The 20616-nt window shown below is 35.9% G+C and overlaps 1 protein-coding gene across 1 annotated transcript in view; it reads right to left on the bottom strand.

The window, feature by feature from the left end:
* LOC150090794 (V-type proton ATPase 16 kDa proteolipid subunit c) overlaps positions 1-20616 on the bottom strand; it is a 71890-nt gene that overhangs the window by 30384 nt on the left and 20890 nt on the right. Inside the window, exon 2 of the mRNA XM_090372805.1 lies at positions 1963-2155. Within this exon, the coding sequence (XP_090228931.1) occupies positions 1963-2155 (193 nt within the window). The remainder of the gene's footprint in view (positions 1-1962; positions 2156-20616) is intronic.

Below are 20616 nucleotides of genomic sequence, written 5' to 3'. Positions count from 1 at the left end.
CTCATGGCTGCTGATTTAAATCCTTTGTTTTCCCTTAATGCTTGTTCTACTTTTCTTGTGTTAAATCTTCTTATGTCCTCTCTGAGTCTCTTTCTAATGGCTTTGCATAACTCAGTATACTCAATTTTCTCCCTGTCAGTGTTTTTCTTGTTCTTCATTTGTCGTCTTTGGTTCATCATGACAAGTGTTTCTTGACTAATTTTTTCTTCTTTGGATTTCTGTTTCCCTATAGGTTTCTTGGGCTTTATCACTTTCAGAAAGTTGTTGTTGTTGTTTTTGGTTTTTAGGAGCATTAGCAACTAAGGCCATATTGCTCCGGGAATATGCGGTGGTCATTCCGTGACCTTTCCGCATCCTCCGTATTTGGTGGTGACGGGCTCGAACCCCGGTCTAATCAAGAAGAGTATGCTACTCACTGCTGCTCCTTCCCACCTGGCTACGGAGGCGGCTCACCAGAAAGTTGTAATATTCCTCGTCGATATCTTGGTCCTGAGCAGTCTGCAGAAGCTCAAACTTGTTCTTAAGTTCCAGTACATACTGCTTTTTCTCCTCCTCTGTTATTTCAAAGACCTTTGTATTATTTACTCGAGTCAGTTTTTTCCTTTCCTTTATCTATATCAAGTGTACATCTTACCATTCTGTGATCACTTCCAACATTTACCTTATTCAGGACGGTAACATCATTCACAATATATCTTCTGTTAGTGAGGATGAAGTCGATTTCATTAGTTGTTAATCCATTTGGACTCTTCCATGTCCACTTTCTGTTCACCCTTTTCTTGAAAAAAAGTGTTCATTACTGACAGTCCTTGAGATTCTGCAAATTCCACAAGTCTTTCACCTCTTTTATTTCTTTCACCAATTCCAAAATTTCCTATAGTTCCTCTTTCTGCGCTGTTTTGCCTTTTTCCAACCTTAGCATTGAAGTCCCCCATAATAATAGTGTAGTGGGTTTTCTGCTCATCTAGAAAACTCTCAATTTCAGTGTACATTTCTTCAACCTCTCCATCATCATGGCTCGATGTTGGTGCATAAATCATTATAATCTTTAGCTTGTACCTCTTAGAAATCTTGAATATTAGTCTTGACACCCTTGGTGATGTACTTTTGAATTCCAAAATGTTGTTTTTAAAATCTTTATGGACCAGAAACCCAACTCCACCTTCACTCCTTTCACTGTTTCCATTGGTGTACAGCAGATTTCCACTTGATAAACTTATAAGTGATTCATTTCTTCTTCTTGTTTCAGCCAAACCGATGATATTCCAATTCACATTTTCTAATTCCTTTTCCAGCTCTAATATCCTGTCTTCACCGATGAGTGATCGTACGTTATAACAGGCCAAGTTCAATTTCCGTGCATGGCAGCCTGGTCGTACCCAGAGATTCTTAGCACCCTCTACTTCCACTCTGATCCTCTCGCTGCTGTAAGAGGGAGAGTGAAAGCTGCTGGGGACTAAGGGCCATTTGTATTGTTGTGCTCTCATTGCTGGAGGGTTTGGTCTTTTCCTCTTCACGCTGACCAGGCGTCTTGAAGAGAACCACTCTACACGTTCGTTGCCACCTAAGTAACGTAACAGGGCTTACCATCGAGAAGGTGTGCATGAGTGGATTTTAGGGAGGCAGGCCAACCGGACTTCTCCTAAATCTTCTGTAATAGAGAGATATTGGATCTATCAGTGTTTTAGGCTGAGTGTCTGATAACACACAGGATACCTGTTCCCCTCTAAGCCCCTTCTAAACATTATCAGCTAAACATTATAAACATTATCTAAACATTAACAGCAATTAATTATATTAATCCAATCTTCTTTTACAACACAATTCTTACACAAAAAATTTATATCAATGGATATTTTTCCTTCATGTTCAAAATCAAAATATAATTTACCTTATTAAAGGCTGGGTACGCATTCAATAATATAACATGCAGAATTAACGTTTCTGGGAAAAAAAACTTACATGTATAGTTTATAACCATCAGTTGGTGACTTGATGTTGTTAGCAATCAGTACTGCAACAACTAATCCATAAATGGCAATGATGCCTGCCATTACAACAGGAATAATTGATTTCATAATAAGCTCAGGCCTCATCACAGACATAGCTGCAATACCTGTTCCAGATTTAGCTGTCCCATAAGCTGCACCCAGTGCTAAAAGTAACAAGAATTGCAAATTAATCATTTTAATGCTCTAAAACAACTCGTAAAAGAAATACATTAGGTAGCCATTCCCATGATAACACTTTTGAGTTTTGACTGCCAATATAATAACTAATTTAATTAAATAATGACAATGCTTCACTGCATATAATGGCTTATTTTAAAACTGATACCCTTAGGAATTGAGAGGTGCCAGAGTAATAAGTTTCTGGATTTTAGAGGTATCTAGAGGTTGAGCAGTTTTATAGGATCACATTTCAGTCAATATTAAGAAAAAACAGCTGAAATTATTTACATCTGTAAACATTTATAATGACTACTTGCCATTACTTGTCCTTTAATGTTTGTGGCCAGCAGGATTTGAACCGTAGAGCTAATGCAATAGTCTTAATTATCACAGCAGAACAAACTTACCTTTGTAATAAGTTGCTTTTATGTTGCACTATTTTTTAACATATATCTGTATTAATTGGCATTCTAAATTGTATGCAGATTTCTAATTGGCATTAGAAATCTGCATACAATTTAGAATGCAGATTTCTTATATTGAATGGCAGCTCACATCAAACAACCTTTTTACAACTGTTTTGCCTGCATGTTGTCACTAGAGACCACCCACTTTCAATACTAACTGGCTACTAATGAGTAGCCAGTTAGTATTGAAAGAAGCTGTCAGGGAACTCTCATATTTTAAACCAATGGCCAATTAACCTTTTGGTGCGGCCGACTGTTTAAAAGTAGTGCAATACCAGGGCAACTTGTTGCCAGGGGCTCACATCTGGTGAGTATGGGCTTGGCACACCCAGGGTCCTGAGCTGGATATCATCATTCTTCTCTTTCTTGGTGATTTCCTTCTACTTTTCTCTCTCTCAGGGTAACTCAAGATTTTTTTTGGCTGGTGCAGTATAAGCCTCAGGCTTCCTTGCACTTCATAGCTAATAATAATAATAATAATAATAAAGGAAAGTTTGTTCTGTTGTGAGAATTAAGACTATTGCATTATGTATGCAGTTTAAATACTGATGGCCACAAAAATAGAAAAAAAGAAGACAGTCCTGCGAGCACCTATAAAGAAATGCAATAGCTGATACAAGTGCTCTGAATATTTTTGGGTTTTTTTTGTTTTTTTAAATGTTCTAGATTTTACATAATTTATTACAATTTCAAATACCATGCCTTACAATTCCTTTCTTGGGACTAAGCAACAAAATTAAATGAAATAAATGATAAGTGACTGATACTATGCCTTAGATTATAGTTATTTTAAGGGCCCAAATTTGAGGCTCTAAATGGCAACTTACCTCACTAATTAAACTATCCTAACTGGATGTCACTTATGCGTAACATTATCACACAAAAGTGAAATGTTACAAATTACTTAGTTCCAGTTACCTGCATGATAAAGAATGCCATTCATCATTTCCTACAATACAACTATTGTAGTTTATTTTAATTTAAATTGACTTCCAAAGAAAAATAATTTCTTGAAAATCTGAATATCCCAGTAAAAACAGCAATATTTATTGTACACTATTAATTTAGAAAGAGAGAGGATTACTATAAAAGGGAATGGATAATCATATCATGGTGTAACTTGCTATTTACATGTTATAAGGCTTAAAATGGAATGAATAAAATTTGAAAAATGTCAAAAAATTATATTTCTTAGTATCTTTAAATAAACTAAAATTATTATATCAATTAGTAACATGTAAGTTAGTGCAAAAGCATCATTTTAACATAGCCATCTTCCAAAGTAGTTCATTTTATAGTCTATATCAATTAGTTTAAATTGGAGGTTCCGAAACTTTAATACACTGCACTCACCCGTGAAAAGATTTCGTAAATTTCACTTACAGAATAAGTTACTCATAAGATAAAATTTAGTTATGGGTATAAATACTTTAATAAATTAATATATACTTTAATACATTTAATCTCAAAGACAAAAAAAATTTATGCTTCATACCTGTATTAGTGGAATGGATGTGACTGCCACTTGAAACATAACTTATTGTACCATGGTTGGAGTTTTGAAATTACTAATCTAATTTTGAAATCAATCATATTATGTGATAAACTATAAACCAAACTAATACAACAAAGTACATGATTAAAAAAAAAGTTTGTTCCACATTTCATTAAAAAAGTGCTACATACATACAATGTGCATGCTTCCCCAAAACAGAACCATCAACTTTGGGAACGTCTGGTTTAAATAATTTAGTATGTGCACACTATAAAATCTGTGCATGTGTGTGTGTGTGTGTGTGTGGGCACACAAGTGCATCAATTCATAATTAAATTCCAGTTTCATTGTAAATTTTAAAAAACTGCTCATTGTGATATCTAAATTTAAAAACATGATTTTGTATAAAGAAATTTATTTATATAAAAAGAAATTTCTTCCAAGACAACCATGCTATAATGTATTCATAGCACAGCTGTCTTGGAAGAAACTTCTAGCCATTAAATCATTACTTGATCTCCTACTGCATAGTGGCCAGAAGGATTGCCACCCACAAAATATATAACACCAAAATAAAAATGCCTTGTTTTCAAAGGGGAAAAAAAAAAAAAAAAAAATCCCTTAAGACAATTCCACTCACAAGCCATTTCATTTTACTCTGATAACCCATAGATCTAAAAAAAAAAAAAAAAAAGGCAAAACTCAAGAGATATATTAAAGCAATTATTAATATATTGGAAATAATACTTTTTCTACAAACAGTAAGGTGTTGTTCTGCAAATTGAGAAAAGAGCATCGGGTATTCAAATAAGTTTTTAATGGTTCAACATGTGGAGTTTACCATGCACAAGTGAATGTGGCCAGAAAAGAAGAATTAGTTTCCACCCCTGCTAATAAGTTTAGCAAGCCTTGAAAAAGAAACCTTCAAAATTTTTCTTGTGTGAAAAAAACATTGAGGTGAAAGCTTGCCAATTCAAAACTTTTAGGAATACTGATGGGGCTCAACAACACAGTTGCTATGGTGACCATTACACAGGTCAGGCTAGCAGCTGTGAGGATGAACTGCCAGTTCTTTGTTTTACAATTGTTGTGATCTGTCTTTTGCAAGGATTAGTATGACTTTCAAAAAAGGTAAAGTACAATGGAAGCTCAGTACAGACTAAATCAGTCTTATTTTACAGAATGGATCTTATTGGAAGAAGATGACAAAGAATAGTAGGTAATAATAATACAATCATATTTTGGCATTTATTTGATAGTGTGAAAACTGCAGTTACCTGGAGAGCATTTTTGTAATTAGTTCACAATGAAGACATGAAAACAATAGATGCTTTATGCATATACAAATGTGCCTAAGGGGGGGGGGGGAAGTGTTATATTTCGGGCATGTCTGATTATGAATTAACCTTATGGGGTAAAAACTTCTATACTGTACTCAAGAAGTGTCTTCCAAAACCTGTTCACATGATGAGTAGCAGGTGATGAGATATGTGTAGCACTTTAGTTTGGGGGGGGGGGAAAGAAGAAGGGCACACAGTGGACATCAGTTAAATTACTGACAATAATTCATACAAAGTCCCCGATGAATAGATGCTGAAATTTTGTAAGGTATCAAAACATTGCAATAATCCCAAATTTATCACAATGTTTCTGTGAGTGAAATAATGGGAGAGGAGGCAACAAAATCAAAATGGAACCTAAACTTACACAGCGAACAATCTCACTTTTACTTCTAAAATAATGTCCAAAATGTTCTCCATTTATATAGATTTATTTTTTTGGGGTGGAGGAATAAGGAAGCATAATTGGCCTTAAAATCTTCCAAGGATTGAGGGTAAACATATGAAAATATGGCATCGATGTGACATTTTCTTTTCAAGTAACCATCAAACATCTGAAACATTTTTCCATTCACATATAGAAAATTCTATAATTATAATCTCTCATTTATGCCCACATGCAATATTCATTTTAAAAAAATGACTATAAACAGTTCAAAATTAAACATTCTTGCATAAATCTGACTATCTTTTCAAGTAACCACCAAACATACGAAACAAAAAAAAAAAAAAAAAAAAACAAAGATACCAACCAATTTCGAAAAATTTCTCCAATGTTTATTGCTTTAAATCCTTAGCAGTTAAATTTTCTTTGTACTTGAAACCTGTACAATAATTTGCAGCCATCACTTATTTCCTCCCTTAAGTTCTAATGCACTTTGTAATACTTCAAAAGGTTTCCTGATTTCTCCGGTCGTTAGTATAACTCTCTGGACCTTGACATCTTCGTTATTAGACTTTTCATTTTCCTCAGTGTCAGGTTTATCTGTATAATTCCATAGACTAGATCATTTATCGACAGATCACCTGTTATTGGAAGATTTTCATCAAATTTTACCCACTCATAAAAATTTTGTGCAAGATAAATGAATTACTGATGTACTCTGTTGGCACTGTACTACTTTCTTCAATATTTATCACAACACCTGGCTGAATAAATCCAGTTTTTGATTGTTTGGAAATTAAATTCCAAGCACTAGCCATCATATGCACTGCATCTAATAAGTTAATCGTTGCATTGCACTCCCATACAACATTCTGGACCTTGACATCTTCGTTATTAGACTTTTCATTTTCCTCAGTGTCAGGTTTATCTGTATAATTCCATAGACTATATCATTTATCGACAGATCACCTGTTATTGGAAGATTTTCATCAATTTTTACCCACTTATGAGTAAAATTACTCATAAGTGGGTAAAAATAAAACTACTCAATTATGAGTCCTTGAACCCTAAGGTTGTACTTTGTACTTGCTGGAAGAAATACAAGTTTTATCTTGTTCAACTGCACATTCGCGAGCTGTAGTTATCTAAGGTAGGCACAATTTTTTTTACTGACTTGTAATAATTCTCTGTCCCATTCCTTCAGAAAGTCGATGAAATTGAGATGTCATCCATGCATATGTGTTGCTCTTATATTTAACTGGTAGAGTTTTTGTCCCTCTAAAGACACATGGATGCTTACCTTTTCCCAATTATGAAAAGCTTTTCTTTTTTATTGTGCTTCTGATATTGCACGTAAGTATACTCACTTTTTCTTTCTGCTTTTTGCCAGCTGTTGAACGTTCATTTCTGAATAATTAAGTATGCTCAGGCATTGCTCTAAAATAAACAGCTTTAGTGTGGAAAATACTGTCAGGGCTAAACTCTTCCAATAAATTGAGACATTGTCCACCCATTTAGCATTCTCGTGGGCAAATACATGAGCCCGAAGAACAGATTGGTGCCCTCAAATGAATTAAAATGAGGGATCCATTAAGCACTCAGCTGCCCAACTCAATACTAAAATCTACCCTCAAGTATCAGATAACACAGCAGAAAAATATAGAAAGTATTTATAAAAATATAGAAAGTATTTATAAAAATATAAAAAGTATAGTTACTTCTCCCACAGAAGTAACTATAGTCAATGACTGTACTGTCAGGAAAACAGGGGGAACAGCACCCAGATATGCCTCCTAAGGACAAAAGGTAACTGTTCTATAACAGCATTAACATCTTTTAAGGGCACAAATGGTAATATTGTTGTATTCACTGGTATTAATGATATTAAGAACAAGTGATCAGAGGATATCCTTAACATGTATAGTATAGGACAATGTTGAGAAAAAGCCACAAGTTAGGATTAACTTTGAAAGTGTCTAGAATTTTGGACAGACATAATTGGGAGGAGTACATTATGAGAGCCTTATCAAGCAATTCAGTTCTGGAGAGACTGTGCAAGGCTATTGGGATAAAATTTTTCACAGCATAGTCTATACTTGTTAACAGGAGAAGTTTCTGTCACAGGGATAGAATACACTTAAATTGGTGAATAGCAGTGGAAATATTCAAATTATTTAACAACCAGTACTGTAAGATAAAATTATGTATAGGGAATGCAGGCAATCAAAAATAAGAAAAACAAACTGTAATGGCAAGAAAAGAAAAATTTTAATTAACATAAATAATATTGAAATAAACAATTTTTAGCCAACAATGTTGTACAACACATTATTCTAATAATTTCCAAATCATTGATTAGTTTTGGGAAATTGTTTTTGATACCTTTTCTTTCACATGATTATCGCTTGCTAGATAATCATGTGAAAGATAATCATGGCCCTGCCTGAGCCATGATTTGACATAAGGAATTGCATCAAATTCTTCCAGCGATTTTCCCATTAAATTGATGATCATTAGGTGACTTGTTTCCATAGTAAGAGAATTTCGTTTATTCTCAATAATATTATTCATGGTACTCTTTCAGCTTCTGCAGCATTAACAGCGATAACTTAAGATTCTTTTAGCCCTTAAAACACTGTCAGGCACATAATTATACATGATATCTTTGCTATCAACGAAATGTCGAAAGTCATTTACTGGAATATTGTATTTAATTAGTTGACTTAATTGTTTTAATTTATTTTCACCTTCAATCCATGGAGCTTCACAAACATGACCTAGCCAAGTTTCAGGGTTTAATAGGTTGAAATAGCTCAGAAGATCATTATATTTTTCATTTACATCATCGAACAGCAATCGCATTCTCATAAAATGTATTAGACTATCAAACGATTTTTCTCTAGGAATCTATGTTATTTTTTTTTTTGCTTTACTTCAAATGGTATATTATACTTCTTATTTTTCATAATATCTTCTGCATCTTTATCAAGTGGTCCTTTATTTGATTTCATATATTCAATTGATTTTATTGTTTGACAAATTAATCTGTCAGCTTGGATTAATGAAATATTTCTTTCTTGTAAAGCTGTAGAGAGTATTGAAATCTCCGCTAGGATGTCATTAATTAAGGCCAAATCTTTAAAAAAAAATTTCATTTTCGAAATTTTTCACCATTCCCACTTCATGATTTTTATTAAAGTAAACATGCAAATTTTCATGGGACTTCCAAACAGCTTTTGCAGTTCTAGCACAGCAGGCTGCCCATCAATGTCCAAATATTCTACCTATTTTCAGTACTTTAATTCCAAACCCTTTAGAAATATCATTTAACTCTCTTTGATGCTTATTTGAAGTATGAAAATAAACAAAGTTTATCAAGAAAATGCCAAAAGTAGTTTACTTGTTTTACATATCTTACTGCATCACCAAGAGACAACTGAATACGGTGGACAAGACAGTGCCAGATACAAACATTAGATAATTTATGCAAAAATTTCGCAGAAACTCCTGAATTTTTTCCTAACATCACACTGGCTCCATCTGCACAAAATCCAATAAGATTTTCACATAAATAATTTTCAATGAAACCATACTTCTTCAGAACTGATATCAAAGTTTGGTAAATTATTTCAGATTTTGTTCCTTCTAACTCCACAAGATCAACAAAAACAGTTAAACTATCTTCAAAGTTTTGAATTTCTGATTTTAAATAAACTATTAAGATGCTCTTATGTGAAATACTTGAAGCTTCGTCAATAATAACTGAAATTTTACTATGTTAACTTCAGTTTTCCAAAAACTCTTCTTATTTCAGTGGAGATGTGTTAAGTGGGACCATAAATCTAGAGTGCAAAGATACTCCCAAATAGACGTTATTCTTTTTTTGCAAAGCTATTAAATGTTCCATGTCAGTGAATTATGGAACTAATTATGGAATAAATGGTATTAAAGATGTTTATAGTGCTGTTTAAATATTTAGGGGTTAGACAATACTGTTTGAAATAATATTTTTTTCGGATGTTTGGATTATATGTTTGTGTGAACTGACTCATGATGTTCTTTCAGTTTTTTTCTCATCGATGATTGCATATTCTTTTTATTAGAACCGTGAGCTTTGACGGAAAGTGACTGCCACTCTGATGAAATATATAAGTGTTTAGCACTGAAAGTGCTTAAAGATAAAGCCACTGAGCACCACTGGCAATAATAGGCCATTCGTACTTATTTTTGAAATAATGCAATTGCTTTTCATCCCAAAAACGCAAATTGTTTATTGCATTTTGTACTAAATTCTGCTCAGAATGAGAAAATCTTTCAGGCTGTATTGATTGTTGCACAGTTTTAGACAAATTTCCAAGTCATAGTTCAATATCAACAGTATCATAGCTCTCTCTTGTTTGTTCCATTTCTGTTGTTCAATGTTTAGTAGAAATGTTCAAAAATTTATCCAAACTATGTTGCCTCTTCATTCTAAGGGTTACGATTTAAACAATTTATTATACATGCAATTTAAAAACACTACTCACAAAGTAAAACTCCACGTGCATTACTTATTGCTGTGAGTAAAGTTTTGGGGATTTAGGAGCACACACACAAGCTCAGTGCCTGAAATCATCTCAAACTACTGACGCGGAAAATAGTGAAACTGGAAGGTTACAAGGGATTCAACTTATACTTCAGACCGATAACACCCACCGTCTGTTTACCGAGAGAGCAACAATACAAATGCCATAACAGAAAACTAGTTTCATGGGTAAACTTTGCCGAGATTTCCCGTAGTTCTCACGTGGGCATTCTTTACATTTGCCACAAGGAGTTCACACCTTGCCAGAGTTACTAACCTTAGAAAGCAAACCTATGGGAACTGGCCTCGAAATTATACATTATGGTGTGACTGACAACACTACAACACTCTCCCACTCAGTGCAGGCAAAATCAGCAAGGACAGTAAGAATAAGAAAGGCTTCAGTTCTATAAATTGCAGTACCTAGAGACTAAGCAGCTGTGAGGAGATCTAAGTGAAGTGTTTATGGCTTTGAATGGATTAAGTGAGCTCAATGCCGCTGGAATCCTGTGAAAACTATAGTCAAGAGGGGACATAAATTCAAGTTGAGGAAGGATGGATATGCAGAATGTCTTCATCCAGCAGGTAGTTGACTGCTGGAGCAAACTTCCATTTGGTGTTGTAGAAATGAGTAGTTTGAATAAATTAAAGAACTGGAAAAACTATGAAAGGGGTTAGACAAGAATTATGGTAAGCATTTTTTTTTTTTTTTTTTTTTTTGATAATGATGCATTATTGGCTAGCTTTCTTGCAGCAATTGCCACTACTAATACCAACAGTAACATTTGCTGATGGTAACGAACCTAGCATTAGTAGAGGCATATGATGCAAGCTCATACAGCATCGGCCAAAAAAACCCCCTTCCAATTTCACCCATCCATTCGCTTCAAAAGTTTGTCCACTTCTTCCATGAATTTATTTAAGTTATCAACTTTCACGACAGATGGAAGTTTATTTTAGTAATAAACTACCCGCTGGCTAAAGGCAAATTTCCACACATCTATTCGATAACCATCTTTCCTCAACTTCAGTTTATGCCCCCTCAGGTTTGTAATCTGATCAAGAATCCCATCAGCACTGAGCCTGTTCAATCCATTCAGGGCCTTATACACTTCAATCAGATCACCGTGCAGGTGCCTAGTCTCCATACGCTGCAATTTACAGAACTTACGCCTTTCTTCATAAGAACACCCCTTTGCTCCCCTCACCAGTCTTGTTGCCCTTCTATGTACTCATTCTAGCAACTCTACACTTTCCTTAAATGAGGCCTCCAGACCTGTGTGCAGTACTCAAGGTGTGGCCTGCTCATTGCCTTATACAAAGGGGTAATCACCTCCTGCTAGCAAAATTCCTGAATATCATTGACAATACCCCCATGACCTACTCTGGCAGCCTGTCTGCACTGCTCAGAAAAACTTCATATCTGACTGCACAATTACCCTAGTTCTCTTTCATTTTCCTCTACCCTGAGTGTAACACACCCAGCTGGTATATTTCTCTGGGGTTACTGCTACCCCACATGCAGTACTTTTCATTTGTCAATATAACATTGACAAATATCCCCAGGGGCTCATATCTAGTGAATATGGGCTTGGCACACCCAGGGTCCTGAGCTGGATATCATCATTCTTCCCTTTCTTGGTGATTCCCTTCCACTTTCTCTCTCTCTCTCTCTCTCACAGGGTAACTCAGAAGTTTTTTTTTGGCTGATGCAGCAAAAGCCTCAGGCTTCCTTGTGCCATATGGCTAATTGTTGTAATAATAATAATAAAATCTTCAGTTGCCACTTCTCAGCCCATCTGCCCAACTTTTCCATTATCCTGTTGCAGTAGCATACTGTCATTAACAATCTTGCCAACCCTTTGTATCATCTGCAAACTTTGACATTAAGCTTGATATACCTTCATCAATATCATTGATAAATATACAAAACAACAACTACGTTAAGTACATCAAAAAACTGTTAGTTTTTTTGGGGGTGGTTGAGTAAACTAACAGTTTAATGGCAACTACAAGCAGAGTTAAAGCAGATTCTTAGACTACTTCTAGCGTGCAACAGCCTACAGGGGCTTTCACATTTGATGGAAGGTGTGGTGGTGAATTACAAGGCCTTTTGGGAGTCTTCACAGGATAAGCAAATGTAATGGCTGTGTGATAGTACTTATACTTGCTTAGCACATGAACAAATTACTAGGAGCAAAAACAGGACACACAAATACTGGTGTACTAATGTTATATTAAAGGAGACAGCAAAGGAAGTAAGCAAACCCTTAGCCATAATTATGAGACCCAATTCACAAAGGAGGATCAAAGGCCGACACAAGTAATTATAGACCTGTGAGTTTAACTTCTGTTTCAGGAAAATTAATGGAGGCACTGGTTAAAGAAGTACTACTGACACTATGCTGCTGCAACAGGATCTGGAAAGGTTGAGCAGATGGGCTGAGAGGTGGCAAATGAAGTTTAACATTGACAAATGTAAAGTACTACATATGGGAAACAGCAACCCCAGAGCAACGTATCAACTCTGTGGTACTACACTGACAGTGGTAGAGAATGAAAAGGACCTGGGGGTAATTGTGCAGGCATATATGAGGTTCTCTGAGCAGTGCAGACGGGCTGCAAGAGTAGCTCATGGTGTCTTGTCAATGATATACAGGAATTTTTCTAGCAGGGATAAGGAGGTGATTATTCCCTTGTATAAGGCAATGGTCAGGCCACACCTTGAGTACTGTATACAGGTCTGGAGGCCTCATTTCAAGAAGGATGTAGAGCTGCTGGAACGAGCACAGAGAAGATCAACAAGATTAGTGAATGGAACAAAGGGGTACTCTTATGAAGAAAGGCTTAAGTTTTGCAAATTACAGTGTCTGGAGACTAGGCACCAGTGAGGTGATCTGATAGAGGTGCATAAAGCCTTGAATGGTTTGAGCATGCTCAATGCTGATGGGATTCTTCCTCTTGCTCCGAATAATCACCTGAGAGGGCATAAATTCAAATTGAGGAAAGACATGTAGGATAGACGTGCGGAAATTTGCCTTTAGCCAGTGGGTAGTTGGTTGGTGGAACAGACTTCCATCCCTTGTCGTGGAAGTTGATAGCCTAAATAAATTTAAGGCTCAGCTGGACAGGTATTTCGAACGAACGGAAGGGTGAAGTAGAAGTGGTTTTTTTTTTTTTTTTTTTGCTGATGCTGCATAAGCTTGCTTTCTTGCATCATATGCCTCTACTAATGCTAACAGTAATTCAATTTGAAGTATTGGTTAGGTCATCCATGCAATACAAGACATGGATAACTTCATAACTCACTCGTTTAGGTGCAGTGGTAGCATGTTTTATGGAAGTCCTACAATTGTTATGCTCTGGCTTCATGCTATCGAAGAGTTTAGCTGGCATACAATTCTTGAAGCATGAAGGGTTTTTCAATTTACATTTCGTTCATAGGCAATATAGATAACTCCCAAATAAGAGACGTGACAAAAACATATGTCTAAAGCACTGCAAAGGGAGGTTTTATTTAAAACATAGTTCCTGTAGTTTTAAATTTGAACAATAAAACTTATGCAATAAATATGAAAACTATTTTTTATTAATATATTTAGCAGAACCCTTCACAGCACTTAACAGATCTTTGTTATTTTCAATTTTATTCTTAAAATCTGTGAAGTTTAGGTCCCTCAAATTAAAAGCACAGGAAATAATTGCATTAACTGTACTTATCTGTAACCTATCATGCTCATCAGTCCATTGCATTTCCAATATTCACTCGCAGCTGGCGTTGTGTCCCGGAATTGCAAATAAATATGAACATAATCTAATAAACTAGCTCTTTTGTTGAAGGAATTTAATTTTTTTTTAAGTAGCCTTGTCCATTTTTCAACACAACTGTTTATTGCATTCTTTATTATTTTCGATTTCGTTTATGGCAAATTTTTAAAAACTCCAAACTGATCATATAATTAATTTTCAAACTTAATTTCAATTTTTTCAAATAATTCCAGAGAATTTGCTATATCCTCCTTTTGGAATGTTTTTCATTAGCATCCAGTTTAAGAACTGGAATTGTTCTAAGGATTTCAACCAATTTTCTGAATAATTTTTTTGCTGTGGAAGAAAAATCTATTTTATTTTTAAAAACTTATGAACTTTTCGGTTTTCTGTATCACACTGAATAATTTTTCTAGCCTCGAACATCTCAATCGTTTCTTCAACAATTATTTTTAACTCTTGGAAGTTTTTTCAATTTTTAGTATATGCTTATTGAAGAAATTGAGAAAGCTGTGGACAGTCCACAAATATGCTTCTCCCAGTGGATGATTCAAAGAAACGGGAGGCTTTTCTTCGGGGAAAAAAATTTAAACCTTAGAAAATTTTTAAAATGCATTCAATGACAGGAAATAATGACAACCAGCAAGTTTTAGAGTGAGAGAATAATTTATTATACTCTATATCAACAATAGCACAAAATTCTTTTAAATGTTCTGTTCGAACAGTATAAGTGTCAAAGTAAGAAAATATTTTTATAACTACCAATTCCACATCAGCTGCTAGTCTTACTGCTCCCGATAGAGCAGAATTATGAAATACGTGCGCTAGATATCCAACATCTTTGATATTGGAATTAACCAAATTTTGGAGTCGAGAAAGTATGTTGCATTAGCCTCTTCTGTTTATTCTTCCAAAATTAACATTTGTATTGTCAGCTCCGAACGCAATACACTTTTCTTTGGGGATATTATTTTCCTTCAGAGAAGTAAGAATGTAGTTGTCAACAGTTTCTGATGTCTCACCAGGTAAAATTAACAGATTCTTAAGAAGTTTAACTTTCATACCATTTTTCTCACTGAAATCATTCAATAACAATGGAAATACTTTCTCCGATTTGTGGTTGTTTGCATCGGGGGGAAATTCCAAAGAATTCAGTACTACTGCATCTTTTAAATGAACATGACAAAGGCTACCTTGTCATGTTCATTTGAATTTTCTTTGACAAAGAAGTGTTCCAATTTGGATGATGATAATGCAGTTGCTTGAAATTTCATTGCATGTTTTTTAGAATTAATGTGATCTTTGATATCATGTCTCCCACCATGACTTATGTTGATAAAACATGAGCACATTCAGCCTCATTTTCGTGTCTTCCCTTTTTTATAAAACTCCATTCTTTCTGGGAGTGCTCATTGAAAACACATTTATGTTTAGGCATTTTTTAAAATATTATGTCGTTTAAACTAATTAAAAACCTGTTACAAAAAATTTCACTTATTTTTACCTATAAAATGATCGACCCACTTGCACTGAACACAAACCAGCAGTGAACAAACAACGTACAGGCCATGGCTGACGACATGATTGAAGACAATGCTACGAACTCTGCTACTATTTTTTGATTGTGAACAAATACATTTGTACAAAAATGTTCATAACAAGAAACCAGGACATTGAAATGCTCGAAAAAAGTTTTTGGGACACCGAGAGTTTCATATAAACCAGGACGAATCCTGGAAAACCGGGACGTATGGACACCCTAGCAGCAACCCTTCACGCATTAAGAATCTTCAGATAAAGGCGCCACCAAGCAAGGTGGTTATACCGTACTGATGTGGGATTTACTTAAAGATATAACCAATGTCAGAGGGCGAAGGGAAGGGATTTTGCTTTTATAAAGGTCATTCATTATAATGCTTTAGACCAGGGGTTCTCAACGAGGGGAGGATTCCCCCAGGGTGAATTTTTGGGTTGGGGGAGAATGGGATCACAGATTGACAGACTCAAACTGTTGGAATATTGATCTTTCTACAAATTACAATTCTACAGATTGTACATAATCTACAGGGCATCACACTTTATTGGATGTCACATATTAAATTAAAAATAAATATTTCACTTTATCTGTGGAAATATTCCATTTATAGTTGTATTTGACTTTTTCTTGTTTTTTTATGCACAGATTTTGGAGCCTTTTGAGCCAGACAATCTTGGAAAGGGGGGGGGGAATGACATTTAGACATATGGTGAAAAGGGTGCATATGTAAAAAGGTTGAGAACCACTGCTTTAGACAGTTTTTAAATCCTTTTCACTGGAACCAGCTGATGTCGCAAACCAAAAATTCTAAATGGGAAGTGTTTCACGTGGTAATTGTAGAAGCTACTAACTTTATATACCATCTAAGAGTTGGTATATAAAGATGGTATATATAAAACCAGACGTCAGATAAACTGATGAGATTAAAAAAACCTACAGTAAGCGTAAACTATTCTGCAATAAAGTCACTAAGAGGGTTATGGCAAGCTAAAGAAGATTATGAGTAGTCTTTGGATAAGAATGGAAAAAAAAAAAAAAAAAAATTAGCAAAGAATTCATAGCTTATATCAACCCTAAAGGGATGAACCATATTGGCCCACTAAATATGAATGGCATAACCATTGCTAATCCTGTACAGATTGGTAAAAAATAATAAATAGTTGCCCCTCTCTTTAACGAACTTCCATACAGCAAATTTTTCTATGTAGTGAACCTTTTTTGATTTCCCCTTGGCCATTGCAAATAGTTTCCGCATAATGAAGAAAGTACGTATAACAAACTGATTTCGAGAGAAATCGGGTAAGCACTGTTCACAACTCTGGCCTTCAGGCAATACAGCTGATGCTGTAGAAAGCACGAATTATGATCTAAAAGGATTATCTTAACTTTTAAGAACTAAAGGGATTAATTTCAAAAATTGAAAGCTAAAACATTTTACAATTTAGCAGTGCCCGTAAAACCCTGCAGAAGGAAACTGGCCAACCACGGAATGGGATAGAAAAAGATGGAAGGTTTTGGGCGAGGCGTTTGCCCAGCAGTGGATCAGCAATGTCTAAAAAGAAGAAGCAACACCTATACATTCTGTATATACTACTGTACCGAGAAGTCACGCTGGCCAATTGCTATCTATGTGTCCACAGCCATTGGCAAAGATTAAGGCATATTCCCGACACTGACATTGGCTCTGGTCAATCTGTTTTCTATTATAGGCATCGTATTAAAGAATTAGGAGAGGGTGATTTCCGTTTTATCCTCTAAATTCATCTGTTGTTTGAAGAAATGAGTCATCCTTACACTAAATTTCAACTGTCACTGTTTACACGGTAGGTACAAGTGGTCCCTAAAATCAATTTTGTTTTAGCTGTTGTGCAAGTAACTTTACAGTGTCTAAGAGGAAATCTCTGAGTGTAGTCTGAAAAAAATGGAGGCGCTTAACAGTGTAGATCGGGGTGCTTGAAAAAAAAAAAAAAAAAGCTTTACAATTTTGGTATTCCTGCCAGTAGTGTTTTAAAAACCATTCTGAAAAACTGTTTTGATTTTCAAACTGTTTGAGGAAACAGGACCTAGTTGGAAAGATTGCAAAATTATGCCTATATGAAGATGTAAATGAAACTGATTCGAGACCAAATCACAGTGATATCAGAGCGATTAATAAAAGAAAAAGGCTATGGAGTACGGATCTTTTCTGAGGTATAAAACATTCCAAGCCAGTTCTGGTTAGCTGGACAAATTTAAAGAGCAGCCACGGCTTACCTCGAAAAAACTATTTCTGATGAAAGTTGAGTTGTAATCGAAGAAGATTACAACCCAGTGCTCCAAATAGGCCTCTGGGGTTGGGTATATTCATGATATAATTTTAAGTATTTTTTCACCAACCGTATGTTGAAATGACAAAATAAAAACGAAAGCCAAAATTTTGATAACTTTATAATTAAGCTTACAATAAACTACTATTTACAGTGGATATAAAACAAATAAAATATCATAACATACAATAAAATATACCAGGTTAAAAGCGATAAAATATCTGAAGCTTTCGAAGGCTCCGCCTTCTTTCTCAACAGTACGCTTTTTTACTTTACAGTGCAACTTTAAATACCCGCAGGTTCACAGGACATGTCACGTGATTTATGGCACGTACACTGTTCTCGTGCGTGTCAGAACCGGAAGTGGCTCGGGAGCGCATCAGGTGGAATCATTCATCCCCATCTAAGTACCACCCTGCCTCAAAGAGGGGATCATACCCCTGTCTCTATTAATATTGTTCTCAAGTTATGCTCAATTTTCTATCTGTTATATATATATATATATATAAGCTGCCCATTGCAGAGATAGCGATGGGCATTGAGAGAGCGGTAAATAAGTTACCGGAGGAGGTGGCTAATGAAGTTCGGGTAAAGACGGCAGCCATTCTAAGTCAAGCTAAGAAAGCTCCCTCTAATCTTAATATTAGGCAAAAATTAGCACTTGAAGGTCTCAAGCAGGATGATAGTATTGTGGTCGTACCCGCGGATAAAGGTAGGGCAACGGTGGTTCTGGATAAGGAGGTATATTTAGGCAAAGCATTAGACTTGTTGAATGATAGAGCAACTTATAAGATTATTCACAAAAATCCATTGCTGAACCTAGAACGTCAGGTTAATAGAATGGTACAGGGCTGGTTAAAGACTAATAAGATTTCTAAGGAGCAGTATTGGTCGTTACATGTAACAGGAAGCCAAATACCGAGATTCTATGTCCTGCCCAAAATACACAAAGTGGGTGTTCCACTCAGGCCCATAGTTTCGTTTATAGGCAGTCCCACATATGCATTATCCGATTTCCTGGCCAAATTGTTGACACCGTTAGTAGGACTTTCCGAGTTTACTGTCAGGGACAGCAAGGATTTTGTACATTTTATAAGAGAGCAGCATATAGAAGAAAATGAAATTATGACATCTTTTGATGTGACATCTCTGTTTACATGTATTCCAACTGACCATGGTGTGCGATGTGCACACATGGCCCTACAGAGAGATACCACCTTAACCAGTAGGATACAGCTAAGTTTGGAAGATATTTGTAAGGGCATAGAATATGTCTCTCAAGCACCACTATGGTGTTTTGTGACACTATGTATAAGCAGGTTCACGGTGCAGCTATGGGCTCCCCCATTAGTGCGATTATAGCTAATCTGGATATGGAGGAGCTCGAGGTTAGATTATTTAGTGACATGGTTCTCCCTATGCGTCCGTGGAAGAGATATGTGGATGATATGTTCTCAATTATTCAAAAGGGGAGGGAAGATGAGGTGTTAAATTTTCTTAATGGCTTTTAAACTTTCATACAATTCACCTCGGAGGTAGAAGGAGGAGGGGTTTTGCCGTTCTTGGATGTGTTGGTCTACAGAGAATGCCCGTGTCTAAAGCCCAAAGTTTATAGAAAACCCAAGTGTAAAGGCCAATATTTGCATTATAATTCAGCCCAGGCCAACCATCACAAGAATAGTGTGATTAGAGCACTAACAGTCAGGGCAAAGTCACATTGTAGTACCTCCGAGGATAGAAAGAAAGAGTATGAGTGCGTCAAGGCAGATCTCCTGAAGTGTGGCTACCCCCAGAGGATCATAGAGAAATATATTAGAGGAGAACAGAGGAGAGGTGAGTCTTTTATGCCGATAGCCACCGCATACATTCCCTATTATCCGGTTTTAACCGAACGTATAGCTTGGGTATTACGAAACTACCAGACGCACTGTATGCAGCTTCCAGGTCGGAAGCTGCACACAGTCGTGTCACAGGTGAAAGACCCCATTTCAAACGAAAATACAAGTGGGGTCGTCTATAGCATAAAGTGCCCGGATTGTGGGGAATGTTATGTGGGGGGAAACAAAGCGGCATCTCAAGGATCGTCTGGGGAGCACACAAAGGCGATAAGGAATGCGGACTACGGAAAATCCGCCGTGGCCGAACACTTTTGGGAGAAGCAGCACCATATCTCCCTGGACGAAGCAGTTATCATTGACCGGGCGCATAGGTTTTGGGACCGCAAGTGGCTCAAGAGCTTGCGGATTAGTTCCATTGAGAACAATATTAATAGAGACAGAGGTATGCGTATCCATCCCCTCTTTGAGGCAGTGATCCTTACAGGGGATGAACGGATTCCACCTGACACGCTCCCAAGCCACTTCCGGTTCCAACAAGCACAAGAACAGTGCATGTGCCATCGAATCACGTGACATATGCCGTAAACCTGCGGGTATTTAAAGTTGCACTGTAAAGTAAAAAATCGTACAGTTGAGAAAGAAAGCGGAGCCTTTGAAAGCTTCAGATATTTTATCGCTTTTAACCTGGTATATTTTATTGTATTTTATGATATTTTATTTGTTTTATATCCACTGTAAATAGTAG

The sequence above is a fragment of the Mastigoproctus giganteus genome, chromosome 1 (assembly GCF_048544385.1).
Source record: "Mastigoproctus giganteus isolate SK-2022 chromosome 1, ASM4854438v1, whole genome shotgun sequence".
NCBI lineage: Eukaryota > Metazoa > Arthropoda > Arachnida > Uropygi > Thelyphonidae > Mastigoproctus > Mastigoproctus giganteus.
The sequence above is the reverse complement of the archived record's forward strand: the minus strand, read 5'-3'. Positions and strand labels throughout refer to the sequence as shown.